Genomic DNA, 26,854 nt, shown 5'->3' with positions numbered 1-26,854 from the left:
AGGAAGAAGAGAGAGTTAACGGGGATGGGATGGGAGTTAACGGGGTCAATTTTTTTATTTTTTTTTTAAATGGAAGGAGAACCTACTGCCGTTTTGGGGTTCAAAACCCCTTTGGAAGATCTCAACCTTCCAACTAAACTACCACAGATTGTAGCAGTTTAGTTGGACCGCAGCTAAGCCTTGCCCATCGGTTATTGGTTATTTTATATCGGTTATTCAATCCAATAACCGATCGGTTATAATCGTTTTTTTTTTAAATAAGCTTTTGAACTTTTTAAGTGTTTTGGACGAAAAAGTTTCAAAAAAGATTTTTTTTTTTTTTTTTTTTTTTTTTTTAAAAAAAAGGCCCAATAAATTGTAGCCCAAAAACATGGCTAAAAAAATATAGCCCAAATCCATTAATCCAAATTCAAATGAAAAAAAAATTTAAAAGACAAAAAAAGACAATGAGTCTGGATATTACAAAATCTAACCGACAAATCCCAAATCTAGATATTACAAAATCTGGAAAAAATAAATTCTCAAATCTGGAAAAGTAAAGTTAGTAAACGGCCAACAACTCAACAAGTCTAGATGTTTTATTTAATAGTTTATTAATATAAGTATTTAGGGAAAAGCGGTTATAACCGACTATATATATATATATAGTCGGTTATAACCGCTTTTCCCTAACCCCTAAAATCACTAACCGCCCCCTAAAAGAAAGGATCTCAGTAAATAACAATTATCTTCAAGTCCTTAAACGATTTTTAGATATAGATAACGCAGTAGATATAAAGAGTCTTTGGTGAGGTTTTGTGCAACCAATTAGAAGATGACACATCTGCACATTGTATTAAACTTACACCTAAATAAAAGGCACAACCACACTTAATTCATACCAAATAATAAACAAAAACAAATTTTAAAATAAAAACAAAATTAGGAAATTAGGAAGGGTGGCTGCACCAGCGAGTTATGGCGCCATCCCCATGGCTTGATGGTGGCCGCCAAGCCACCCCTAGGCCATGGGGGTGGCTGGGCGGCCAGCCACCCAATGGTGGCTGATTTTTTATTATTGCAAAGCATTTTTAATTTTTAATTTTTAATTTTTTAATTTATTTTAATTTTATTTATTTATTTTTTTTATTTTTTTGTAAATGAATTAAACCTGATATAATCAGGTGGTTTTGTTTTATTTTGTTATTACGTTCCATGCTTAGTTGTAGTAACCATGCTGAGGTGACAACTCCTCATTACTATGTGCAAAAGGGTTGTTTTGTGTAACCTCCCCGTATTAGTTATTGTCAACGCGGTATTGTATAATCGTGTATCAAATTACCAAATTCTAAATTATAGATAAGCATAGTATTAAAAATCCACAGAAATTGAGATTAAAAAGACAAACTAAATTACGTGTTTATATAGATAATAACGCAGCATTATCTTTTAAGGATTTCAGTAAATTACATGCAGTATTAAAGATAAGCATAATACGTAAAACCCACAAAAACTGAGATAAACAACACAAAGAAATAGATAAAACAATCCCATGTTTATCCCCAAATTTTGAATTCAAACCGAAGATTACAATAGATATTGACACACATTTTTTTAAAAAAACTCACAGAATTTGAGATTAAAAACACAAACTAAATTACATGTTTAAAAATTAAGCAGTATTGTCCTTTAAGGATTTCAGTAAATTACTAAAGATAAGCATAATATGTAAAACCCACAAAAACTGAGATAAAAAACACAAAGAAACATATAAAATAATTCCATATATGTTTATCCACATATTTTGAATTCTCAGCATAACTGACAGATTTTCCCCAAATTTTAAATTCAAACAGAAGATTACAATAGATATTGACATACATCCTTATCCATCACAACGAACAACTCTTCTGAAATCTCAACATAACTGAAAAGATACATTTTTAATTTTTTTAAATAAAAATTCATAATATTTTCACTAATACGATGCCACATTCCCCCCACCCCCCATAAAAAAAAAAAAAAAAAAAAAAAAGAACATTTGAATTACTTTTTAAATGTCTAAGTCCCCACCAAATAGAAACAATCAAATCTTTTCAATTTCAAGTTATTCAACCAATTTTATTATTGGAATTTCGAAATATATATATATATATATATATATGTTTTGCTAACGGTAATCAACGTGATTAAGGAATTGGAAAAGTAAACAGAAAACTGCAGAGGAACTACAACTGAGAATGCAAAAGAAGCCGCTAACATGAATTTTGTGAACAAAAACAAAGAATTTTGATACCCGATTCTAATTAGCTTACTCATTTTGTGAAAAAAAAAATGCTGATAGTTGTAGCGTTTTAAGGAAATGGGAAAAAAAATTGTTGTAGGAATATTGAGAAGTTAAACACAAATAAACAGCAGGTTTATCCCCATATTTTGAATTCTCAGCATAATTGAAAGATTATCTCCATATTTTGAATTCAAACTGAATATTACAAAAGATATTGACGCACATCCTGAAAACTTTGAGAGGTTTTATTATTCAAAGTGATAACTTTACAATGCAATACTAATGTTGTTTATATACACAACTTTGACCTAGTACTGAAACAACTAGGAAATCAAATTTACAACTCATGCTCAATATTTTGTTCTTCCTTCCTGCACTAGTCTTGAGTCACTAGTGAATCTTTTCTTGTTGAATCAATCTGATTGTGAGCTGTAGTATCAAGAGAGTATCCTTGTGATACTGCTAGTAGGGATCTCAAGACTTGTTGAGACTTTCGATATTGGTTTTGAGTTTTTGCACTGCCACTGGTTTTGATTGTCTGTGTAGTTACGCTCGAGCGCTTTTGAGCCTGATATACTTTAACACCCCCTTGCAAGCTACTGGGTGGAGGACTAAAGCTCAAGAAACCATGATGAAGAAAGTCCTTTAGTAAACACATCTACAACTTGATCCTAGGTGGAGATGAATTTGATGAGAATTTCTTTGTTGAGAACCTTTGCACGAACAAAATGGTAATCAACTTCAATATGTTTGGTGTGAGCATGAAAGATTGGATTGGACGCCAAGGCTAATGCACTGAGATTATCACCCATGAAACAGGGGAATATTGAGAGAGACGTGTATCTCCTTGAACAGCATACGAAGCTAGTATAATTCAGCAATGGTTGGTGAGAGAGCTCGATATTCAGCTTCAGTGATGGATCAAGAGACAACTACTTGTTTCTTAGCACTCCAAGCAATGAGACAATCCCCCAGGAAGACTGCAAAGCCAGTAGTGGACCTTCTATCATCAGGGCAGTCTGTCTAATAGAATCACATAATGCATTCAATTGCAGATGACTTTTGGAATAATAAAGGCCATGGTCAGGGGAGCCATTGAGGTATCTTAACACTCTTTTAACGGCAATCCAGTGAGCTGATGAAGGGGAATGCATGTGTTGACAAAGTTATCGGTTAGCCATAGACCCCCAGTTACTGGATCTAATCCTCCACGAAAAGTAAGAAATTCTGCATATTTTGACCAATTCAAGGTGAAAATGGGGTTGCTCCCTCAGCAAAACTGGGATAAAGTTGAGCCAAAAGATCCCGATTCAAGATAAATTCATGAGGAAGTGGGATCTCTTTAGGATCTACTCCAGCATTTAGAAATTGGTTACTGGCTTCATATAATTCAGAAAACACTAGTTTTCTCGAAGCTTCTTGTTCATATCTCTCATCAAAAGGTGCTATTCGATAATGTCTACCTAGCAGATCCCCCGCTAACATGAGCGAGCATTCAAATATCTGTCCTACATTCATTCCTGAAGGTTCTCCTAATGGGTTGAAAACCATATCAACAGGTCTTCCATCTTGCAAATAAGGCATATCTTGTCTAGGCAAAATTTTCGAAATGATACCCTTATTTCCATGCCTTCCAGCTACTTTATCACCTACTTTAATTTCATTGACTGAATAGGCAATCTCTGGTCAAGTGAGAATGCAATACTGCAGGGCACCTACAACTTGCCTGTAGGTATTAGCATCAGTTAGGGGCTCTCCATCATGTTTAGAAAGTGTGGAGCCAGATGTACAGGGTGATTTGGCAGGTTTGGATTTTGCCATGTGTGCCTTGTAAAGGAGCTCATGGATGCAGTTTGTCTGGCAGAGGTGTAGGCCAGATGGTGTGCAAGTTACCTGAATTCCAAGGAAGAAGCTTAGAGGACCCAAGTCTTTAAGGGGAAATTCCCACTGCGATTGAGCAATGAGAGTGGAGACCACTGATGGATGAGTTCCAATGATAAGAATATCATCAACATATACCAGCATGTATACCTGGATGGATCCATGAAGAAAAAGGAAGAGTGAGTTGTCAATTAAGGAGCTCTGGAAACCAAGGTCCACTAGAAAATTGGAAAGCCGTGTGAACCAAGCCCTTGGAGCTTATTTGAGGCCATAGATAGCCTTGTGCAATTTGCACACTTGATCAGGATGAGTAGTATCAATGAATCCAGGAGGCTGCTCCATGTAAACCTCTTCTCTTAAAGAACCCTGCAAAAAAGCATTTGAGAAATCAAGCTGTCTAATAGGCTAGTCAAAATGAACAATTAAGGCAAGGATAACTCGTATAGTGGATGCTTTGATTACTGGACTAAAGGTCTCAGTATAGTCAATGCCACTTTGTTGATCAAACCCCTTGGCTACTAAGCTTGCTTCGAATCTCTCCACAGTACCATCAGCTCTCCTTTTTATTCTGTAAACCCACTTGGTGCGTATGACATTGTGATGGATTAGTCTATGGCATAGGGTCCAAGTGCCATTGGAGATAAGGGCATCATACTCCAACTGCATTGCTACTTGCCACCTTGGATCAAGGGCAACCTTCCTATAGGATACAGGTTCAACTTCAGGGAGTGTGGCTTGGTAGAGTTGAAAATCAAGAAATGATTTGGGTCTAAGGGAACTTGTTTTGGATCTAGTGGTCATGGGATGAGTTGGAGGTGGAGGGTCTGATGTTGCAGATGCAGGAGATGGTGGGAATAACTCTGTTGTTGTGACAGTAGGTGGTGAAGATGTAGTGACTGAGGATGGGGAGCTAGGTATAGTAGTTGGAGAGGATGGTTGAGATGAAGTCAGAGTTGGTGAAGGGGTCACAGAATGATCAGTAGCTGCAATGTGGTCAGAAGAAGTTGGCAAAGTATATGAATTTGGAAACAAAATAGGAAGAAATAAGGGAGCAATACCTTGAGCATTTATCTTGGATGGAAGTTGTGAAGTGTCTTGATCATTGGCAGGGAAGGCCTCCTCATCAAAAATAACATGTTTAGACAAATAGGCCTTATTGGTAACAGGATCCAAGCACTTATAGCCAGCATAGTTATATCCAAGAAAGATACATGGTTTGGACCTATGTTCTATTTTGTGCAAGTTATAGGGTTGAAGTAGGGGATAACAGAGACAACCAAAGACTCTAAGTTTCTGATAATTTGTTTCTAAAGCCTGAGTGTGATGCTGGTTGATTAACATCTCATGGCTGAGAAGTTCATCCTGAAAGTATTCAAAGCTGATGTCATTGGCTCTAGCGTGAAAGGAATAAGTGGTAATGAAGTGGGTAAAAGATGAGTTTAGGCCATTAAGGATTGAGGACATGATTTCTTCATCGAGGATGGGATTACTGTACCAAGTTGGTCAGCAAGAGTTTTGGCAGATTGGATGTACTCTGTGCAAGATTGAGGTCCTTGGGACAGGTTTTGGAGTTGCTTCTTGCGATGAGAGATTTTGGACTTGGACTTGGAGGCAAATTTGGTAGCCAAAGCTGTCCAAGCTTGATGAGAGGTATTTATCCCATATACTGTGGCGAGAACCTTTTCTGGAAGAGATGATGTGATGATACTTAGGAGATATTGATTCTTCTTGTTCCAGTTAGGATATTCTGGATTGGGGATTTCCTTGCCTTCGGCATTAGTAATCAACTGTGGAGGGCATGGTTCTATTCCTTCCACTATGCCCATGAGATCATAGGTGCCCAGAATAGGGTTTATCTGCGTCAACCAACTGGTGTAGTTATCAACATCAAGTTTGAGTAGGGAGTTTTGAGAGGTAGTGGGTGGGATGAAAGTTGAGCAGGGTGTTGCCATTGAAGGGATCGATATAGGAGAAGGTGTTGGCCTAGTGATGCTCTGATACCATGAAAACTTTGACAGGTTTTATTATTCAAAGTGATAACTTTACAATGCAATACTAATGCTGTTTATATACACAATTTTGACCTAGTATTGAAACAACTAGGAAAATCAACTTTACAATTGATGCTCAATATTTTGTTCTTCCTTGCTGCACACGTCTTGAGTTACTATTGAATCTTTCTTTCTTGAATCAATCTGATTGTGAGCTGGAGTATCAAGAGAGTATCCGTGTGATACTGCCAGTAGGGATCTCAAGACTCGTTGAGACTTTCCATATTGGTTTTGAGTTTCTACACCGCCACTGGTTTTGATTGTCTGTGTAGTTACGCTCGAGCGCATTTAGCTCGAGCGCTTTTGAGCCTGATATACTTTAACACATCCAAAATTATCTCCAGATTTTGAATTCAAACAGAATATTACAATAGATATTGACACACATCCAAAATTATCCCCAGATTTTAAATTCAAATAGAAGATTACAACAGAAAACTTACTCGGCGTTGAGGGAAATTTATTTTGAAAAGAGAAAAGAGACATGTAGCATACATATGTAACGCCTCTTGTTTTGAATTCAAACAGAAGATTACAACATAAAACTTACTCGGTGTTGAGGGGTTAATGGTGAGTTTTATGTTGTCCGAAAAATAGTGGGGAAATCTGAAACGATGTTTTGTTGTTTTGAAATTAAAAGTTTGCGCTGGTTGAAATTGTGAAAACGGCTATGCACAAGATTTATTTTGAAAAGAGAAAACATACATGTAGCATACACATGTACAACGCCACTTGTCAAAAGTTCAAAGACTTCTGTCTAAAAATTCCTTATTATATATATAAAAGATAAGATAAGATTAGACTAGATATTAGATATATTAGATTAGATAGGTTGGACTGTTAAAAGAAATTTCTTTCAAACTAGTTTGGAGAAAATTTGTGTCCCCTAAAAATTCTACAACTCATATTTATCCATATATATATATATATACTATTTATTTAGTCTTATCCAGAGTTATTTACAACACCAATTTTATGCATATATACTATTTAGAGGTAACTTCATTAATGACCCCTACCCCTGAACTTCCACCTGATTTGACAAACCCCCTAAACTTCAAAATTTCTCAATTTAGTCCCAAAAACTTTCAATTGCAATCAATTTAAACCCTCCGAAAATTCAGGGGACTAAATTAAAAGATTTTAAAATTTAAGGAGATTTGTCAAATCGAGTGAAAGTTTAGGGATTCAGTGAAATTTCTCCTACTCTTTACTTATCCAAACTATATATAACTCCACTCCAGATAATATTTCACCCTCTCGATCGATTTTTTTATTATTTTCTTTTTTCGTTCGTTATTTGGTTTTATCGTTCTCTTGCATCTATAGTCCTCTCATTCTCCTAGAAAGGTTTCCTTTTTTCTTTTTTTTGTCAAGTTATCAAAACCTTGATCCTTTGGGTTGGTTTTTAAATTTCCTTTTACAGAAGGATCGATGCCGAGGATTTCCATGCCATTTGTGGGACTGTTGTTCCTGTGCATCAGCTGGGCGGCCATTGCAGTAGCAGAAGAAGCAGAATACATGAAATACAAGGACCCAAAACGCTCCATAAATAGTAGAATAAAAGATTTACTGCAGCGGATGACGTTGGCAGAGAAGATTGGTCAGATGGTGCAGGTGGATCGTACGGTAGCCACGGCTGAGATAATGAAGGAATACTCAATAGGAAGTATATTGAGCGGTGGAGGAAGCGTGCCACGCCCGGAGGCTTCGCCGGAGGATTGGTTGAAGATGGTGAATGATTTCCAAAAAGGTTCACTCTCTACCCGTCTCGGCATTCCTATGATTTATGGCATTGATGCTCTTCATGGAAACAATAATGTCTACAAGGCCACTATTTTCCCCCACAACGTTGGTCTTGGAGCTACAAGGCAAGTGTTTTGTTCCTTTCTCAGATTTATTAAACAACTCAACATGACGATTTAGATCCCATGCAGTTTATATGATCGATTAAAATTACTGTAATGATATATACAACAAGAATCTCAAACTACAATAATTAACACAGATTTTTGTTACCGAATAGAAAAACCTTTTCTGGGCCGTCAAACCCACTGGCGGATATTGGAATTCGTATTAGGAGAGGTTGGAGAAGAGTATAGGCAAGGATAAAAAAACTTAAAAAAATTACTTTCAAAATTTCTTTTAAAACAAATTTTGTGGGGCGTTCACTTCTGCACCCCACCTAAGACTATAAACGATGCACCCCACCTAAGACTATAAACGAGCCAAGTTCGGGCGAGTCGGAGGTGTTCAAGATCAGCTCGTATGTACTGTTTACAAGCTCGAGCCCCGTAAATGTTGGACTCGGCTCGACTCGCCAAGAAGAAAATCTTGTGCGAGATCGAGCTTGAGCTCGTCTTCTAAGCGAGCTGAGTGTCTTATCGAGCACTCGGTTTGGCTCGCCCACTTCTCACCTTTCTTGAGCCACTCCGTCGGCTAAAAATCGCCACCATTTTGGCCGCACACAGTGTTTCTCGCTCTTTCCCTCTCTCTATCTGATGTACAGCAATATGCAAGGGAGCGGAGACCACGGCGTGGGAGAAAGAAGGGGGAGAAGAAAAGAAAAGAACGGGCTACGTGTTTTACCAAACTCCGAAAGCAAGGGCTTGGTCTCTTTTTTTTTTTTGTTTTATTTTGCTAAGGCTAAGGGGATAAGATATTCCCATATAGCGAATCAAAGCCACACACGTGGTAGTATGTAGATTTTCTTTTTAATTCAAACCTCTCACTTTTTTAAACTACATTACTGCCCCCACCTTATTTTATTTCCATCATTTGTTAATTAATATTTAACCCCTTATTTAATTTAACTACAATTTACTATTAGAAATAATTATTTAAGACACTAGTACTTATTCTTACTATTTTATTATTCTATTCAAGATTAATTCATGAATATCCCTATAATTTAAGTGGAAACTTTAAAAGAAACAACTGCAAGAATAATTTTACAATGCATCAATTACAAGCAGTAACATAATCTTGCAATGCGTTTAATGTTATAAATTATAGTGATAATACATTAATACTTAAGTATTATGAAACTTACACCATAAATCTTTAACTATGCTTACTAAGTTACTCTACTAGTAATTATATGTTAATATAGCAAAATGTTAGACCATATGATAATTGATGTGACAAAATTCGAATGATATAAAATCTAAATTACAATGATAATACTTAATTTGTGACTGTAACAAACTTTTATTTTTATTTTTGATAACCATTGTAATCTTCATTCATCAAAAAATAGATATCTAGAGCATAACACTCCAAACATAACAAGAGCATATAGCTCTAAACAAACACATGGTTGATTATAATATTAATCACTTAATTTGTGATATATATGATCATATGATCTAACAATTCACATAATCTTTAGATCATGTGATCTAAAACTAACTATATTTAGTATTTAGTATTTAGTATTTAGTATGTTAATACTTGCTTGTATATTAACTATTTAGTATAGTTATCTATTTAATTAGTTAACAACTTAACCATATGTCATAATATTTTATATTAGTTACTATTTATGTAACTTGTTTTGATTAACTTATTTTGTTTTTGTTTTTGTTTTTTTGAAAATACTTAACTTACTTAGTAATACTAAGTTAATATATATTAACTAACAAGTATGTATATTATATATTCATATATATAATACACGTACAAATATTAAGTAACATATAATTTTTTTTTGTCAAAATAACCTATAGTTAATTATAATAAGTTAGTAATTTAATATATATATTAACTTAATTAATATCTTAGTTTATTAATTGTTGTATACAACAATTAAGTCTCGGGGTACTTAATTGTTGTATTAGTATGAGTTTTTATACTTATGACTTATGTCATATTATATATGTATATTTTGTTATTATGTAGTCATATGATTTAATCATCAATTAATCATTTGATATAATCATATAAATTATAATGGTAGACCATATGAAAATGCGACTAAATTCGGATGATAATTCATATGATATAACATCTAAATTATTAATGATATCTAGAGCATAATACTCTAAACATAACAAGAGCATATATCTCTAAACAAACACATTGTTGATTCTAATATTAATCACTTAATTTATGATATATATGGTCATATAATATATAATAATTCATATAATCTTTTTTTTTTCTAATTAAAATTCACATAATCTTTAGATCATGTGATCTAACACTTAACATAATAGTAATACCAATTTAGTATATATTAACTAACAAGTATGTATATTATATATTCATATATATAATACTAATACAAATATTAAGTAACATATAATTTTTTTGTTTGTCAAAATAACCTATAGTTAATTATACTAAGTTAGTAATTTAATATATATTAACTTAGTTAATATGTTAGTTTATTAATTAACTGGTTACTAGTTAGTATGTTAATATATACTAATATATAACACACATGTATAATAAAATAAGTAATATGCATAGAAGTATTGAGTAACATGTACTTAATTATATTTACTTAATATATATATATTAATTAACTAGATAATATGTTAATTTATGAACTAACTCTAGTTAGTATGTCAACTAATACATACACATGAATATTAAATAATTCATATAACATATATTATTTAATTACTAATATACATATTTAAATATATATAACTATTTTTTTTGTAATATATATATATATATATATATATATATATAAGATATATGAACGAACTAACGAGTCAAGCTAACGAGTTGGTTCGAGTCTTAAACGAGTCGAGCTCACGAGTCCCCATCGAGTTTGATCGAGTGAGCCGGGTATATATCACTAACTAATCGAGTGAGTTTCAACAGTAACGAACGAGCTTGTACAGTGTCAAGCTTGAGTTCGGGTCGAGCTTAACCGAGCGGGTATCGAGTGAGCTGTCGAGTTGTATTAGCTTGCTTACACCCCTAGGCCGCACCCTTTGCATCCACAACTGAACCTAGTCCACTATGAAATGAATAATTTGTCAACTTACAACCCTTTGTAAATTTCTAGACTACTTGCGCATACAAGATTCTCACTTGCCTTCTCGGCTTACAACCCTTTGTAAATTTCTAGACTACTTGCGCATACAAGATTCTCACTTGCCTTCTCGGCTCCTCGCCAAGCTTCAGTTTCTCATTTGTCACACTTACTGTAAAATCCTTATTGACCCAACGGTAAACGTCATTGACAAACAACCTTGTAGCAGTAGCATTGGGGTTTGATCTCCATTCTAAAGCCTACAGCACATGAACAATACTCTTGGCACTAAGCCTAAGATCATCATTGTGCACGTATCAACACAACCATGGATTTGGTTCACCCTAACCATCTCTCAACTCCTCTCTTAAAGCTCTGAAATTTCATGGTTGAGAGATGGAAACAATGAAGCAAAATTGGTATTTTAAAGACGAAAATATTGTGTTTTTCATGGCGGCCTCCGGAATAACCATATCCCGACGTTAGTTGTTGTACTTGTCGTCTTGAAGCAGTCTTCATCATCTTCACTTACAAACCTAAGTACACGCAACTACACAATCTCCAAATAAATAAAAACAAGTTTGGACACTGAATGCACCAATTCAAAAAGCTAACACTTTCCATAATAAGAATGATATGATGTGATTAGGGGCGGAACCACGTTGGGCCTAGGGGCCTTGAGACCCTGCACCTTGGTCCCAAAAATAAATAACTAAATAAAAATTATAAAATTCCTATAAAATTTAATTTTTGACCCCCAAACACAAATCTCTAGTTCTGCCACGGATGTGATATAATGTGAACTAATGTTTCAACAATGGTAACCATCTTGTAGGGATGCTGAGCTTGTGAAGAGGATTGGTGCAGCAACTGCTCTTGAGGTTAAGGCTACTGGGATCAACTATGCTTTTGCTCCATGCATTGCGGTATGGAGTCAATCCCGAGAATCATTTCGTGGAATTAATTGCATAATCATTTATTTTGTTGGGAATTAATCCAATACATCTAATTTGCATGGTAGGTTTGTAGAGATCCCAGATGGGGTAGGTGCTACGAGAGCTACAGTGAGGATCCCGAAATTGTCAAAGAAATGACGGATATCATACTTGGGTTGCAAGGCGAGATTCCAGCTGGTTCGCGAAAGGGTGTACCGTATGTTGGTGGAAAGTAAGTCATTTATTGCAAAGCAATGCAATTCATAAGGATTGATTTTTCATTTTTCGTAAGTATTAAATTTAGTGCATATATATAACTATAATAGGAATTAGGATCCTCTCCAGTTTTTATAGTCGATAAGTATTTTTGTCCACTCAAAAAGTGTAAAAACAAAAATACCCTTAAAGTATAAATAACTGGATATTCTTAAGTTCATTTGAACTAAAGAGGATCTTGTTCTCTTCTTTGTTGCTTTGGTGGTTCAAAGTAATTTTTCGAATGCTGCAAAATAATCATTATTATGATTAAAAAACTATTATACTATTTGATGTAGTTTGTCCACCTTCCTTAATTTTGCATGGAAATTTGATTAGAAGTGATGATCGATGTTCTAGACTACTTAAACATCAAAACATGGCCCCTGGGACGATGGCTTAATGGTCGAAGCAGCTCAAAATCACTACCTTGCGAGTCCGAGGTTGTGGGTTCAAGTCCATGCATATTCCATTACTGCAAAGGTGTATCCCATGCCATGTACATCAGGGTTTAAGTGGGCCGGGGCAGTGATCAACATTGGTGAACCCTTTTTTTAATTAGGAAAAAAAAAAAAAAAAACGTCGAATCATTACTAACTTATAGCAATATTGGTAACATCCTATGTTTAATGTTTTAGTTGTCATCATGATGGGTCCTTGTGTTTTGCACATGTATTGAAATGTCAATCTTAAATTTTATATGTCCTTTTGTTTCCTTATAAATTCTGGTATCTTTCTTATGGGTGCATGTGTTATATATAGGGATAAGATTCTGGCTTGTGCAAAACACTTTGTGGGTGATGGTGGCACCATCAGGGGCATCAATGCAAATAACACTGAAATTGATTGGCATGGATTGTTGAGTATTCACATGCCTGGCTACTACCAGGCTATTACCAAGGGTGTTGGCACAATTATGGTTTCCTACTCCAGCTGGAATGGGAACAAGATGCATGCCAACCGCAATCTTGTCACCAATTTTCTCAAGAAAACCCTTAGGTTTAGGGTAAAACAATTTTCTTGAACTTCTTGTAAACTTCTTAATTATATGCACAGTAATTAATTAATTTACTGTACAAATTTCAGGGTTTTGTTATCTCTGATTCAGGGGGGATTGATTGGATTACCTACCCACCCCATGCAAACTACTCATACTCAGTTTTGGCAGGGGTTCAGGCTGGTATTGACATGGTTAGTGGATATGGATCTCTCTTATTTTTCATTATTTATTGAACTATTAAAGACTTACTAAATAGAATGTTACAATATTTACAATATATTCTCTATATTTAGCATTTATTTTATTCTTCTATAGGTCTATTCTCTTCCTTATTTAGTGTAGGATTTTCTTGTTCATTTCTCATAGTTAATCCCTCTACAAATATCATTCATTGTAATACAACTTTATAATACTTCAATAGTCAAGATGTAGCCTTAACAATGTAGTTCTAACAGTATTCATCAGTTTCATTGCCTCTGCTTCTGCTCTCTTTCTCCTAATATATTCTATTAAGTAATCTTAGAAACCACATTTTTATCTCACAATTATCCAACATTAATCCTTGTTAAAAATAAAAATTAATGTTTGGTTAGGACTGCTAAAAATGTGGTTTCTAAGGTTACTTTATTCTATTATATATTTTTGTTTGTGCCCTGGTGTTATTTGTTTGAAGTGAAATAATGCTCAACTTGGAAGGCTTCATAATTTTGGGTGTTTGCAGATAATGGTTCCCTACAACTACACCGAGTTCATTGATACTTTGACAAACCATGTGAATAACAAGGCTATTCCCATGAGTCGGATCGATGATGCTGTCAGGAGGATACTAAGAGTTAAGTTCACCATGGGTCTCTTTGAGAACCCCTTAGCTGATCACGCCTTCGTCGGTCAGCTTGGGAGCCAGGTTAGTCACTTCTTGAAGTATTATACTTAATAAACCCTATTATAAATAAGGTTGACAATTTGTGTTGACGTGTTAGGTTGATTATCATGAGTAAACTTAATACTCAAATCCAACCTATTTAGTTAAACGGGTCAAACATATCAATCTTGACACGATAACCCCCTTAGCTAATCAGACCTTTCGTCGGCTAGCTTGAAAACCAAGTTAGTGATCACTTGAAGTATTACTAAATAAATGCAGCCTACCATAATAATAGAGCTGGTGTTTCGGGTTCGTGTTGGGATTACTCAATATGGGTCAATTCTAATTCGATTCATTTAATTAAACGAATTATACTTCTCAATCATGACTCATAGAGCTGGTGTTTCGGGTTCGTGTTGGGATTACTCAATATGGGCCAATTCTAATTCGATTCATTTAATTAAACGGGTTATACTTCTCAATCATGACTCGTATATGAATTTAAATGTATATATATATATATATATATGAATTAGCCTATTAGGGTTTTATTTTTCATTGAAAAAAAAAAATGAATTTAATTTATACAGACTCGAAAAAATCATCACCCCGCCTACCATAACTTCTGTTTCATTCACATGATTACAATTGATAAAACCTGATCATATTCGGCTGACAGGCTCATAGAGATTTAGCTCGGGAAGCTGTGAGAAAGTCACTTGTTCTCCTAAAGAATGGAGAAAATGCAGACGATCCTCTGCTACCTCTGCCCAAAAAGGCAACAAAGATCCTAGTTGCTGGAAGCCACGCCGACAATTTGGGCTATCAATGTGGCGGTTGGACTATCACTTGGCAGGGACTCGGTGGAAACAACAACACTGCCGGTATGCTTGTCGAATCATTTCACTTCAATTCATATGGATTAGTAATTGAAAAATGCTATTTTAATTGGGACAACGTACGTTGTAATAAAAATCTATTTTTTTATTTTATTTTATTATTCTTTTTTTTTTTTTTTATAAGTCCTTGTTAATCTACAAGTTGATTTCACTACCACTCAGAGCATGTTTGAGGTTGCGTTTAAGGAGCCTAAAAGTGCTTTTAACACTCAAAAAGTCTATTTGAAGAAAAAAGTATTCGTTACGTAAAAAAATTAAAAACGCTTTTAAGAGTCCAAGAAGCCTAAAAATGACCAAAATGCACTTTTAGCAAAAGCTTAAAAATGAAGCTTTTGCCATAAAATGTTTTTTGATTTAAAAGTTATATTTTTCAAACGTAATCCCAAACAGGTTCTTAATCTCAGTTGAATGACAGTTGTATAATAGTTTATTAAGAGTTTGTTTGGCATTACGATTTTGCTAATAAAAATGCAATTTTAAACTAATTCTCACAAAATATATTGTTTGGGACTACATTTTGAAAATTTACGATTTGAAAACGTAAAAATTAGACAATGGGTGCTTTTAAAAAAAACACAAAATTTAAAGGGTAAAACTATATGCATTTTCAAAAATCATGTTCTAATCAAACATTATAAAATCGCTTATTGAAATTGTGAATCCAATCCAACCCTAAATAGCATTACTCTTTGTGAAAAATTAAACAGGAACTACCATCCTGGGTGCCATTAAAGCAGCTGTTGATCCGAGCACAGAAATTATCTTCAGCGAGAACCCGAACGTTAGTTTTGTGAAAGCTAACAACTTCTCTTACGCCATAGTCGTCGTTGGAGAGCCTCCTTACGCCGAGACGCAAGGCGACAGCTTGAACTTGACAATGAGCGAACCGGGTCTGGACACAATCACCAACGTGTGTGGAGGAGTGAAGTGTGTTGTTGTTGTGGTCTCTGGTCGGCCAATCATGATTCAACCATATGTGACACTGATGGATGCGCTTGTGGCGGCATGGCTTCCCGGCTCCGAAGGCCATGGAGTTGCCGATGTGCTTTTTGGAGATTATGGATTCAGCGGGAAGCTTTCTCGTACTTGGTTTAGGACCGTTGATCAGCTCCCAATGAATGTTGGTGATCCTCACTATGATCCACTATTTCCGTTTGGTTTTGGGCTTACAACTAAGCCAGTATAGATGTAGATTTGTCTCTTGTGCTTTTTTGTTTTTGGTGGGGTTGGGGGGGGAGGGGTGTGGGAATTTTGTTTCATATGATTATTTAAGTATTTTTAATGTTTACGGATTTGGTTTAAGTGCTTTAAAAAAATTACAGCAATTGTCATTTTTTCAACCATCTAAATTTATCTTTGCTATCTCTCTTTCTCATAAATAAAAAATAAAAAATAAAAAATAAAAACTTCAAATTATATTTGAATCATTAAAAGATAGAGAAACTTCACTTAAACTCCCTCAATTGTCGGACACAATTACGAACATGACTTTATGAATTGAGCTCATTTGACTGGTGTTCGAACACAACTTCAACTAGAGCACTCTACCTTACACCAGTTCAAACACCACTCCGGCCGTTCGGCAACATGTAGAAACTGCACCCTAATGTGTAAAACCTACACTTCTTTTACTCCAAATAATCATATACAACAAAACACGCATCTAAAAAACACTATCGAAAATCCATTCGAAAGGGACGCTTTGTCTCCAAAGTTTTTTAAGTACCTAGGGTGAATGGGTCTGTATGTTCTCAAGCCATTCGTGCTAAGGCTTGAGCTTGACCAGGTTTTGAGGCTGTGTTGTTGAATGGAGTGCAAATAGGGCAATACTAAATTTTCTTCAGGAGAAACACAAAAAGAAACATATTTTTTTTGGGATAAAAAATAAGTTTGAAGTCCAACCCATAAAAAACAAAACAAAAACAAACAAAATTTTAAGACGTCTTTAAAATTTTAGAGGATTTTCATAAATTTTTGGCATGGGAAGCTGCGCACTCTCTGGACTACGAGGAGAATTTACAAAGAGAAAGGTGAAGCTGGTGAGTTAATTAGCTAACATGATATACCTCTGGGTACACACCTGAGAGAAAGAAAACACGATACCTTGATGTTATTAGCTAACATGAGAAGATTCAACATAAACCTAAAACCAAGAGCTCATGAAAATGTTTTGCATCCACACAAATAATTATCAATCTCCGACAAATTGGAGTTTCTGAGTGCAAACTCCATCCTGTCTTCAAAGAGTAATTTTCGTGTCAACACCATCAAACACAACTGAAACACGAATTCACAAAAAAATAAAATAATTAAAGGAGAAGAAAGCCAGGATACTCTTTGTAATATTAGATAAAGTGTAAACCTACACCATTTAGATATTTTTCTCCAAATCCTAACGTAGGTAGTTAAAACATGATTCAGAAGAGTTGATTAGCTTCTATACAGTCTTGTAGCTCCACTAGCAAACCTATATCAGAGTTTTAAACAAACCTATACCAAAGCTCAAGCGTCCAGAGCATTTCCATCTTCCCAGGGCTTCTCCCTCACACAGCGGCAGCAGAAAAGAGTATCTTACAGCTTCCCAATATAGATTTAAATACTTCATGGGACTTTGCAGCACCTACCAACCTACAAATACTATATTCAGAGCCACAAACTAACACAATTTAATTTATTGTACCATGGAAACGCTGCCAGGCAGCTGGGAGTTGAGCAAATCACTATACCAATTGAAGGCAACTAATAAAGATAGTATTGTAATGATTCACAAAGTGTAAATCTTGGTGGAAAATAAAAAGAACGTGAAATTTAAGAGAGGTTCACCTTCATCAATTGTGGGATTGGTCTTGCTCAATAAAATCAAGTGCATCTTCCTTGGAGACAACATTGACATGGCTCACCCTGTTTTTATGTGTCACCCCATATATCTTGTCAGCAACTTTCACAAGCTCTGGCCTAAATGTTGTAGTTATAAATTGAGTATTTGCCATGTCTGCCAGGCGACGAATCATATCTACCAAACAAGTGATTTAAGGATCTACCAGCATGACAGTTTAAAATAACAGAGTTATTAGCCAAAACGAGGCTGCAAACATCAGGCATAAAGATTATGCAACAACGGTATTTACTTTATCTAGTATAAATGCAAGGTAATTGAAAATTAAGCAAATGGATCAACAGCAGCAATAAATGGCAACAAGGGCAACTTGATGCAATCGGAAAGTGTATACGGTTTATAGCTGTTTACAGCAATCCGCTAATCAAATAGCTCATATGACAGTTAAAATTAAATAAATTCACCACTACTGAAGAATAAAACTATAAGGATACCACCATCTTTCCCTTTAAAATGATAAAAACCAGAAATCAATTGAGCCCATATCAAAAACACAACGCATTAAAGGTGCATTATTATAACTGAAAACACAAATGCCAAGGGGTAGGTCAATTGGTTGAGGACCATGCCTCATAAAGCGGAAGTTATTAGTTCGAATCTCCTTTCCCCCCTCCCCTTAGGGCCAAGTACTTGTCCAAAACTAAAAATATCACAATCTCATCCTTACAATGTGAAGTCCATTTTTTTTTTTTTTGATAAATAATGTATATTTATTCAAAGCACAGAGGAGCACAATCCAAGTACGCATGTAGTATACAAATATACAAGAGAACCCCTAATCTATAGAGAAAGAAGAATATAAATCTAAAAACTCAAAAAAAGTATAAACAGACAAAGTAGTCCATGCCACTCTCCATGTATACAGGGTACGCAGCACCAACTTCTTCAAATCAAGCAAACCAATCTCACGGTCGTCAAAGCTTCGGGCATCATGCTCTCACCAAAGACGCCACATCAAACACAAAGGGGTCATCCTCCATAAATGCAACACTGAACACAAGCAGCCACCTAAAGTAAACAACCTGGGCAGGACTGTTTCAGAATCAAACCATTTCTGAAACCAACACATTGTAGAACTACCAAACTCAAGTGGAATCCTAACCAACCAACCCATATCCAACCTATTCAATCATTAAAAAAAATAATTTTACTTACAGCATACCTATTGGTATCATTTTGCTATTCACAAAATGTTATTTCACAGTTTTGGAGCAATTATAATATGAATTCAGTGTTTAACTTAGTTTGAACTCACAAATTTTAGAAAAAATTTCACTTTAGACCCTTGAACTACCACGCGTTTTGAGAAGACCTCCCAAATTTTAAAAACTCTCAATTTCACCATCTGAACTTTCAATTTAATGTCCCATCCGTCAATTTTTAAATGTTAAAAGTGATAAAATAACCATTATACCCCTAATTTTTTTATAAAATAAAGTTATTATAAAAATTAAAAACATAAATAAAGTTATTATAAAAAAAAATCACAAGATGACTCACGATTGGGTCACATTTTTTTCTTCATTTTTTTTCATTACAAGAAAAGAAGAACGAATATTGAAGGGTAATTTAGTCTTTTTAGGGGTTTCGTTAGGGTTTAACGGCAAAAATTGACAGAGGAGGGTAAATTGCATCAAATTGAAAATTTGATGGGTGAAATTGAGAGTATTTAAAATTTGAGGAGGGGCTTCTCAAAACGCGGGGTAGTTCACGGGTTCTTTGTGAAGTTTCCCCAAATTTTTAAAAATGACCCAATCTATCAAGTGCAGCCACCTGAATGCAACCAACTCAAAGTCAAACCCACAGCTAGCACTAGGATCCCTAAACATAATGTCTTACATTACATTCTGATTCATCAACCAAAAAAAAAAAAAATGATGAGTAAATTAATTCAATAAAAACGGGTGCACCCAATACATAGGAAGTATACAAACACCTAACCAAAAGAGGAAAAAAGATAAAAATAAAAATAAAAAAAGTCATGAAAACTAGAAATATGAAAACACTCATAGACAATCATCCATTGGTAGATTATTGAAAAAGAAGGCCTTCAATTCCATAACCGTGTTTTTCCTGTCTTTAAAGCTTCAATGATTTCTTTCCCTTCAAATACACCACATCAAGCAATGCAAAATCATCTTCCAAACAACTTCACTTTGAGGACTACCAATCGCCCTATCACTCGACAGGGTATGACCACTGCTAACCCAAGAAAACTGAAAATAGAGTTCCACAAGGCATTAACTATCTCGCAATGAAATAAAAGGTGGTCATTGGTGTTTCCACTCTTATTGCACATGCAACACCAACCTACCACAATAATTTGTTGCTTTCTTAGGTTATCCAAAGTGAGGAAACTAAAGCAACCAACCAAGCAAAGAAAGTCACTCTCAAGGGGGGCCTTAATCTGCCATATACTCCTCCATGTGAAATGATTGCTTACATGGCGAATTAACACAATATAACACGATCTAATATCAAACAACCCTCTCTTGAAGGGAGCCCAACAAAGCTTGTTCTCAATGCCCTGTCTCAATATGATGGAATACAACTGATTGAAGAATGAAGAAAAGAATTCCACGTCCCAATCATGCACCACTCTTACAAAATTAGCATTCCCCTAAGGAGAGCCATTAAATAACTGAAGATCCACCACAAAGGCATCCCTAACGTAGACAATGCTAAAAAAACTCCGAAAACAGTACCTTAAGGGGTTTCTCCCCACACCCCACATCATGCTAGACACTAATCTTTGAACTGTCACCACCTCAAATATTGTATACTTTGAAAACTCCTAATGAATTCAAAAGGCCAATCACGTGTGACCCATTAGCTTCATTAGAACACCACTCACCCCAATGACTACCATATTTAAAGCCCACCACCACCAAAAATTCTCTCATAAGTGTAGTGCCATAACCACTCACCTGAGTCACCTGAAGAGCCCGGTTGGACATAATCGACACCCCTTATCTAATTACCATAATTAAGAATATATTATTCATGTATTCTTAATTGAAACTCCAAATAGTCATAAATTGTTTCCAATGCCATCTTTATTTTGCTAAGACTTCTTATTGAATTTGCGGTTATCAACACTACTTACCTTTTTGTTCAAGCGATCTCAAAACACTTTAAGTGCTCTATAGAAGACAATATAAAAGATATAATAAGTTTTTTTTTTTGATAAATAAGTAATTCATTGAAAAGCGTAAAGAGGCGCAACCCTAATACACGGGAAGTATACAAAGAAAGACCCCACTAAAGGCAGAAAGAAGAACATAAAGATAAAAATTGAGACACAGTAGAAAATTGAGGCACACTAAAAGCGTCGGCCCAATAGAACAGAGTTTGAATAAACAACTTTTTGACCTCTTCCATTAACCTTTCTTGATCTTCAAAACATCTTCCATTCTACTCTCGCCAAATAATCCACATGACGCACAGTGGTGCAATTCGCCATACCTCATTAGCTGAAATATTGCCTCACTGACTGCGCCAACAAGCCAACAAGTCTACCACTCCTCTAGGCATGACCCAATTAACAGCAAAAAGAGAGAAAACCATACTCCATAAAGCTCGGGCCACTTCACAGTGAAAGAGAAGATGGTTTACAGGCTCACCGCTGCCCTTGCACATACAATACCAACCCACCATAATGATACCTCTTTTACGCAAATTATCCTAGGTCAAAATCTTTCCAAGAGTCGCCGTCCACACAAAGAAGGTAACTCTCAATGGAACTTTTACTTTCCATATACTCCTCCACGGGAAAAAGGATGTCCCCAAGGAAGAAAGCTTACGAAAAAAAGACCTGAGCTCAAAAATATGTCGTTTAGAAGGAGTCCACCGCATACAATCCGACACCCCCACGCGATTACGGAAAGTATATAACTTCCCAAAAAAAAGACATCACCACTTCTGCCTCACAATCCTGTACCGGCCCTGAAAAAGGAACATTCCACTGTATAACACCATTGACCAGCTACATATGATCCCTAACCCATGCTTCCTTTAAGGACTAATCCCCACACCAAATATCGTGCCAAAATCTAATGTGGGAGCCATCTCCTACTCTAAAGGTAATAAATTTCAAGAAAACTTCCCACCCTCTCCAAATATGTTTCCACATCCCAACTCCATGAGGGCCCTCCACCACCTTGGTACACCATCCACTGTTCATACACCCATACTTAACTTTTACTACCAACCTCCAATATACTTCCCTTTCCATTGCATATCGCCATAACCATTTACCCAATAAAGCGCGATTGTGAGTAAGTTTCGAATTCCTAAACCACCATCTTGTATGGGAGAACAGATCTGAGCCCATTTCACTAGATGGAACTTGGGCTCCTCATTTAGACCACCCCACAGGAAATCTCTTTGTAGCTTCTCCAATTTATTCGCTACACTCACAGGAATAGGAAATAAAGACAAGAAATACGTAGGGAGATTGGACAAAGTACTTTTGATAAGTGTAAGCCTCCCACGCTTTGATAGATACATTTTCTTCCAACTTGCCAATTTCCTTCCCATCTTCTCGATAATATCATTCCAAATGGTTATAAACCTGTAAGGCACCCCCAAAGGAAGACCCAAATATTTCATAGGTAATCTTGCCACCCTACACCCAAAAATGTTTGCCAACCTATCAATATCCTCTACCTCACCAATTGGAACAATCTCAGACTTTGACAAGTTAATTTTCAGCCTCGAGACCACTTCAAAACATAGAAAAAGACACCTAAGATTTCTGAGATGTTCCTCATCGGCCCCATAAAAAATCATTGTGTCATAAGCAAACAACAAATGTGAGACACTGAGACCAGGATTGTTCCTTGATCCCACTAAAAAACCAACCATAAGACCACTAGCTTCAGTAGCCTCCATCATTCTACTTAGTGCCTCCATCACAATAACAAACAGAAAAGGAGATAGTGGATCCCCTTGTCTTATACCCTGGGAGCTACTAAAAAAGCCTGAGGGTTCTCCATTAATCAAAAATGAATATCGAACTGTGAAAATACAGAACGCTATCCAATTCCTCCATTTCTCCTCAAACAAACCCACTTCGTTGCAATATGAATAGCAAAAACTCCCAATTCACGTGATCATACGCCTTCCCTAAGTCCAATTTACATAACAAACTGGGTTCACCAAATCTAAGCCGGCTATCAATACATTCATTAGCTATCAAAACCAAATCTAGAATCTTTCTCCACTTGATATACGCATTTTGAGACTTCAATCTAATCTTATCTAACACATTTTTCAGTCGATTCGCTAGCACTTTGGAAATCAATTTATACACAATGCCCACCAAACTAATAGGTTGAAAATCCTTTAACTCCTCTGCCCCTGCTTTCTTTGGAATAAGTGCTATAAATGTTGCATCAAGACTTTTTTAAAACCTTCCCTTGTTGTGGAAATCTCTAAAAACAGCCATTATATCTTCTTTAAGTACTTCCCAACATGTTTGCACAAAACCCAATGAGAAACCATCGGGGTCTGGGGATTTATCTCCTTTACCACCTCTAGCACCTCACTTTCTTCAAAATCCCTTTCTAAGCACAAACCTTCCTCACTTCCAATAGACTAAAACGATGAACCATCTGGTATAGGCCTCCGACTACAACTTTCAGTGAACAATTGTGTATAGAACTGAACAATGTGCACCTTGATATCAGTGGCTTCCGAAGACAAAGAACCATTGATAATTAAAGACTAGACTGAAACGATAAACCATCCGGTATAGGCCTCCGACTACAACTTTCAATGAACAATTGTGTATAGAACTGAACAATGCGTGCCTTGATATCAATGGCTTCCGAAGACAAAGAACCATTGATAATTAAAGACTCAATGGCATTGTTTCTCTTGTTTGAATTTGCCCTTCTGTGAAAGAATTTGGTATTCTTGTCCCCCTCCCTAACCAATAGAGCCCGAGATTTTTGATGCCAGCTTATCTCCTCACACAACAACAATCTCTCCAACTCCGAAGATAACTCATCTTTTTCCTCCTCGTTCAACCCTCTACCTTTCCCACAGATGTCAAGCTCCCTTATACCATCCAATAACACCTTCTTCCGTTTACCGACATGCTCAAAAACTTCATTATTCCATCATCGCAGGTCACCTTTCAAAGCTTTTAATTTGCATGATAACACATAGCTGGGACTCCCATTAAATTGATAAGATTGCCACTAGGTTTTCACCTGATCCACAAACCCCTCAGATTTTAACCACATATTCTTGAACTTAAAGTATCCTCCTCTTCTCTTCCTTTCTCCACAATCAAGTAAAATAGGAGAGTGATCCAATAATAGACAAGGTAGTCGTTTCTGCACCACATCAGGAAACCTCTTCCCATCTAGGAGATAAAAGAAATCTGTCAAGTCTAGACCAGCAACGATTATTTGACCATGTGTACTGTCCACCCACCAAAGGGATGTCCATTAGGCCCTGACAAAAAATGAAGCTAGAGAATTCCCCCATAGGACTGTAAGACCGAGCAGCACCGACCCTTTCACTCGGATATCTTTTTTTTTTTTTTTTTTTTTTTTGATAACGTAGGAGAACTTTACTCAGATTAATTGTACGTCGCAAACGCATATTGTACAACAATCCTCACCGTTAATTAAACTCCTACAGGTAACTGACCCCACTCGCCAGAACCAGTTACCAGGTAATCTAGGAGCTTTCACCCCTGACGAGCTAAGCAGTTTATCCTCATGCCCAGGAGGCACTCTCGGATATCTAATGGCATTAAAGTCTCCACCAATGCACCAAGGCACTTCCCATAAACTCATGATACCTACCAATTCATCCCACAATAGCTGCCTATCATGATCATCATTGGGACCATACATACCTGCGAAAGCCCATTTGAAGTTATCACTGACACTTCGAAAAGAACATGCAATGATGAAACGCCCCACGCAAACCTCCAACTTTTCCACCACCCTTCTATCCCACATAAGCAAAATACCTCCGGAAGCTCCTTGAGACCCTAAATAACACCAATCCGTATGTGCACAACCCAACAAGCTTAGTTTATAGATAGTTTATCTTATGTCTGCATAAATATGCTCTATGCGCACACATACATATGCAGCTATGCATCTATGATAAGCCATTAGACACAAACAAGCTTAAACTAGTTTGTTTCTCTGCAAAGGAGGCTGAAAATTATACTAACTATCTAGGGACATGCTGATTGTGGCGATCCTTTTGAACACTGACCAGAGATGCATAAGCTGCAGTCAAGGGTGGAGTGAAAGGTTTACATACTAGTCCAATAGACCAACTATTAAAACAAATAAAAAAAATATAAAACAAGGTGGATTAAACAGTAAAATGCATGAGAGGAGGCATGCAGCTAACACAAAAAAGAGGATACTTCCAACAGCAGTTCTGTACTGAGGATCCAATGCTGCATCTATCTCATCAAAAAGATAAAAGGGAGCAGGATCACATCGTTGTATGGCAAATATAAGTGTCAGGGCAACAACAGTTTTCTGACCCCCTGACAATTGCTTCATGGACTGTGTCTCCCCTTGCCCAGTAAAAGAAACCTGTCATGCCAAAATCCATCATTGAAAATTGTACATCTAAATGCTAACTGCAGTTGTATAAAGCAATGGCGGAGTGGAGGTAGATGACTCATCAGAAAAAAATAATAATAATTAAAAAAAAAAAAAAGATCCCTTAAAAAAATAATAATAAATAAATAAAAATATAGAACAAAGTACTTCCCATAAAATCAATGAATTTTTGTTTGAATGGTGTTCACTTCCAAGAGCTACAAAAACTAGAGTGTTTTTCAAATTATAAACAAAATTAATATAAATCCATTAGTTGTAATATCACATCACAATACCTTGTGCCAAAAGTAAATAGTTTAATTCCTACTATCTTCGAGAAGAATTGGTTGACAATATAAGTTGGTGGGGGCTGTCGTGGTGTATTGGAGGTGATTTCAATGCTGTTCATTTCCCGCGTAAAAAATTAAGCAAGTCCCGATAATCAGCAGCTATGTTGGAGTTTTTGGAATTTTTATATTTGACCAAGGACCCATGGACATCTCACTTTGTAGGTGAGAATTTTACTTGGTCTAATAAGCATGATTTGCAGTCTTCATCTAGAATTGACAGGTTTCTCTTATCTCCGGAATGGGAGGAACAATTTCCTAATGTTTCTCAAAGAAGACTCCCTAAAATCATGTCGGATCATTTTCCGTTGATGTTGGATTGTAGTGTATCAGGTGGTGGGAGTAGGTATTTCAAATTTGAGAATATGTGGTTAAAATCAAAGGGCTTTGTGAAGTAGGTGAAAACAAGGTGGTTGTCAAATAGTTTTCAAGGATCTCCTACTTATGGTGTGTAAGCTGAAGGCCATAAAGTCAAACTTAAAGAAATGGAATGAGGAGGTGTTTAGTAATGTAAGAAAGAAAAAGAACGATCTTATGGATGGTATTCGGGAGATGGATTTTATTGCAGAGGGGCGGCCTTTAACTGAAGGTACAAGGTTGAGGAAGGAAGATATGTTTAAGGGATTGGAGAGATTTATCCTTTTTGAAGAAGTGAGTGGAAGGCATAACTTTTTTTTTTTTTTTCTGATAAGTAATATTGTATATATCAAAAAAAGCGCAATGCGCCCCTAAGTACACAAAAGTATGCATAGGGAACCCTAAAAAACCCACAAAAAAGACCCTATGCAAACCCTAGAAACCAAAGAATCATAAAGAAATTTGGTGCCCCATAAAAAACCCACAATAACCCTAAGCTCATTATGCAAAACCTACACCACCTTGC

The 26,854-nt window shown here is 35.9% G+C and overlaps 2 protein-coding genes and 1 non-coding gene across 6 annotated transcripts in view; 1 reads left to right on the top strand and 2 right to left on the bottom strand.

Annotated features, from left to right (window-relative positions):
- Nucleotides 1–702: 702 nt before the first annotated feature.
- Nucleotides 703–786, bottom strand: LOC132164840 (small nucleolar RNA snoR27). Its single transcript, XR_009438442.1, has one exon. It is a non-coding gene; the product is annotated as a small nucleolar RNA snoR27 (small nucleolar RNA).
- A 6,677-nt stretch (nt 787–7,463) lies between these two features.
- On the top strand, nt 7,464–16,354 carry LOC132164218 (uncharacterized). Of its 2 annotated transcripts, XM_059574671.1 has the most exons (9): nt 7,464–7,548; nt 7,625–8,069; nt 12,024–12,114; nt 12,210–12,355; nt 13,141–13,384; nt 13,465–13,569; nt 14,100–14,282; nt 14,923–15,127; nt 15,850–16,354. In XM_059574671.1, exons 2-9 carry the CDS (start codon nt 7,633–7,635, stop codon nt 16,326–16,328), a joined length of 1,890 nt encoding a protein of 629 aa, XP_059430654.1. In that variant the 5' UTR covers nt 7,464–7,548; nt 7,625–7,632; the 3' UTR covers nt 16,329–16,354. The 2 variants fall into 2 exon arrangements, with proteins under 2 accessions (XP_059430654.1, XP_059430655.1); XM_059574672.1 differs by lacking the exon at nt 7,464–7,548 and having other exon boundaries at nt 7,581–8,069.
- Nucleotides 16,355–17,431: 1,077 nt separating this feature from the next.
- LOC132164217 (structural maintenance of chromosomes protein 3) overlaps nt 17,432–26,854 on the bottom strand; it is a 39,973-nt gene continuing 30,550 nt past the window's right edge. For 2 of the 3 annotated variants that reach the window (XM_059574667.1, XM_059574668.1), the window contains exons 28-30: nt 25,441–25,615; nt 17,966–18,155; nt 17,432–17,770 (exon numbers count right to left, since the gene is read on the bottom strand). In XM_059574667.1, the coding sequence (XP_059430650.1) occupies nt 17,971–18,155; nt 25,441–25,615 (360 nt within the window). In that variant the 3' untranslated portion in view covers nt 17,432–17,770; nt 17,966–17,970. Of the gene's footprint in view, nt 17,780–17,965; nt 18,156–25,440; nt 25,616–26,854 lie in introns of all 3 variants that reach the window. The other variant, XM_059574670.1, reaches the window with a different exon arrangement.

The sequence above is a fragment of the Corylus avellana genome, chromosome ca10 (genome assembly GCF_901000735.1).
Source record: "Corylus avellana chromosome ca10, CavTom2PMs-1.0".
In the NCBI taxonomy this organism is placed as follows: domain Eukaryota; kingdom Viridiplantae; phylum Streptophyta; class Magnoliopsida; order Fagales; family Betulaceae; genus Corylus; species Corylus avellana.
Note: the sequence above shows the minus strand (reverse complement) of the source record. Positions and strands in the feature narration are given on the sequence as shown.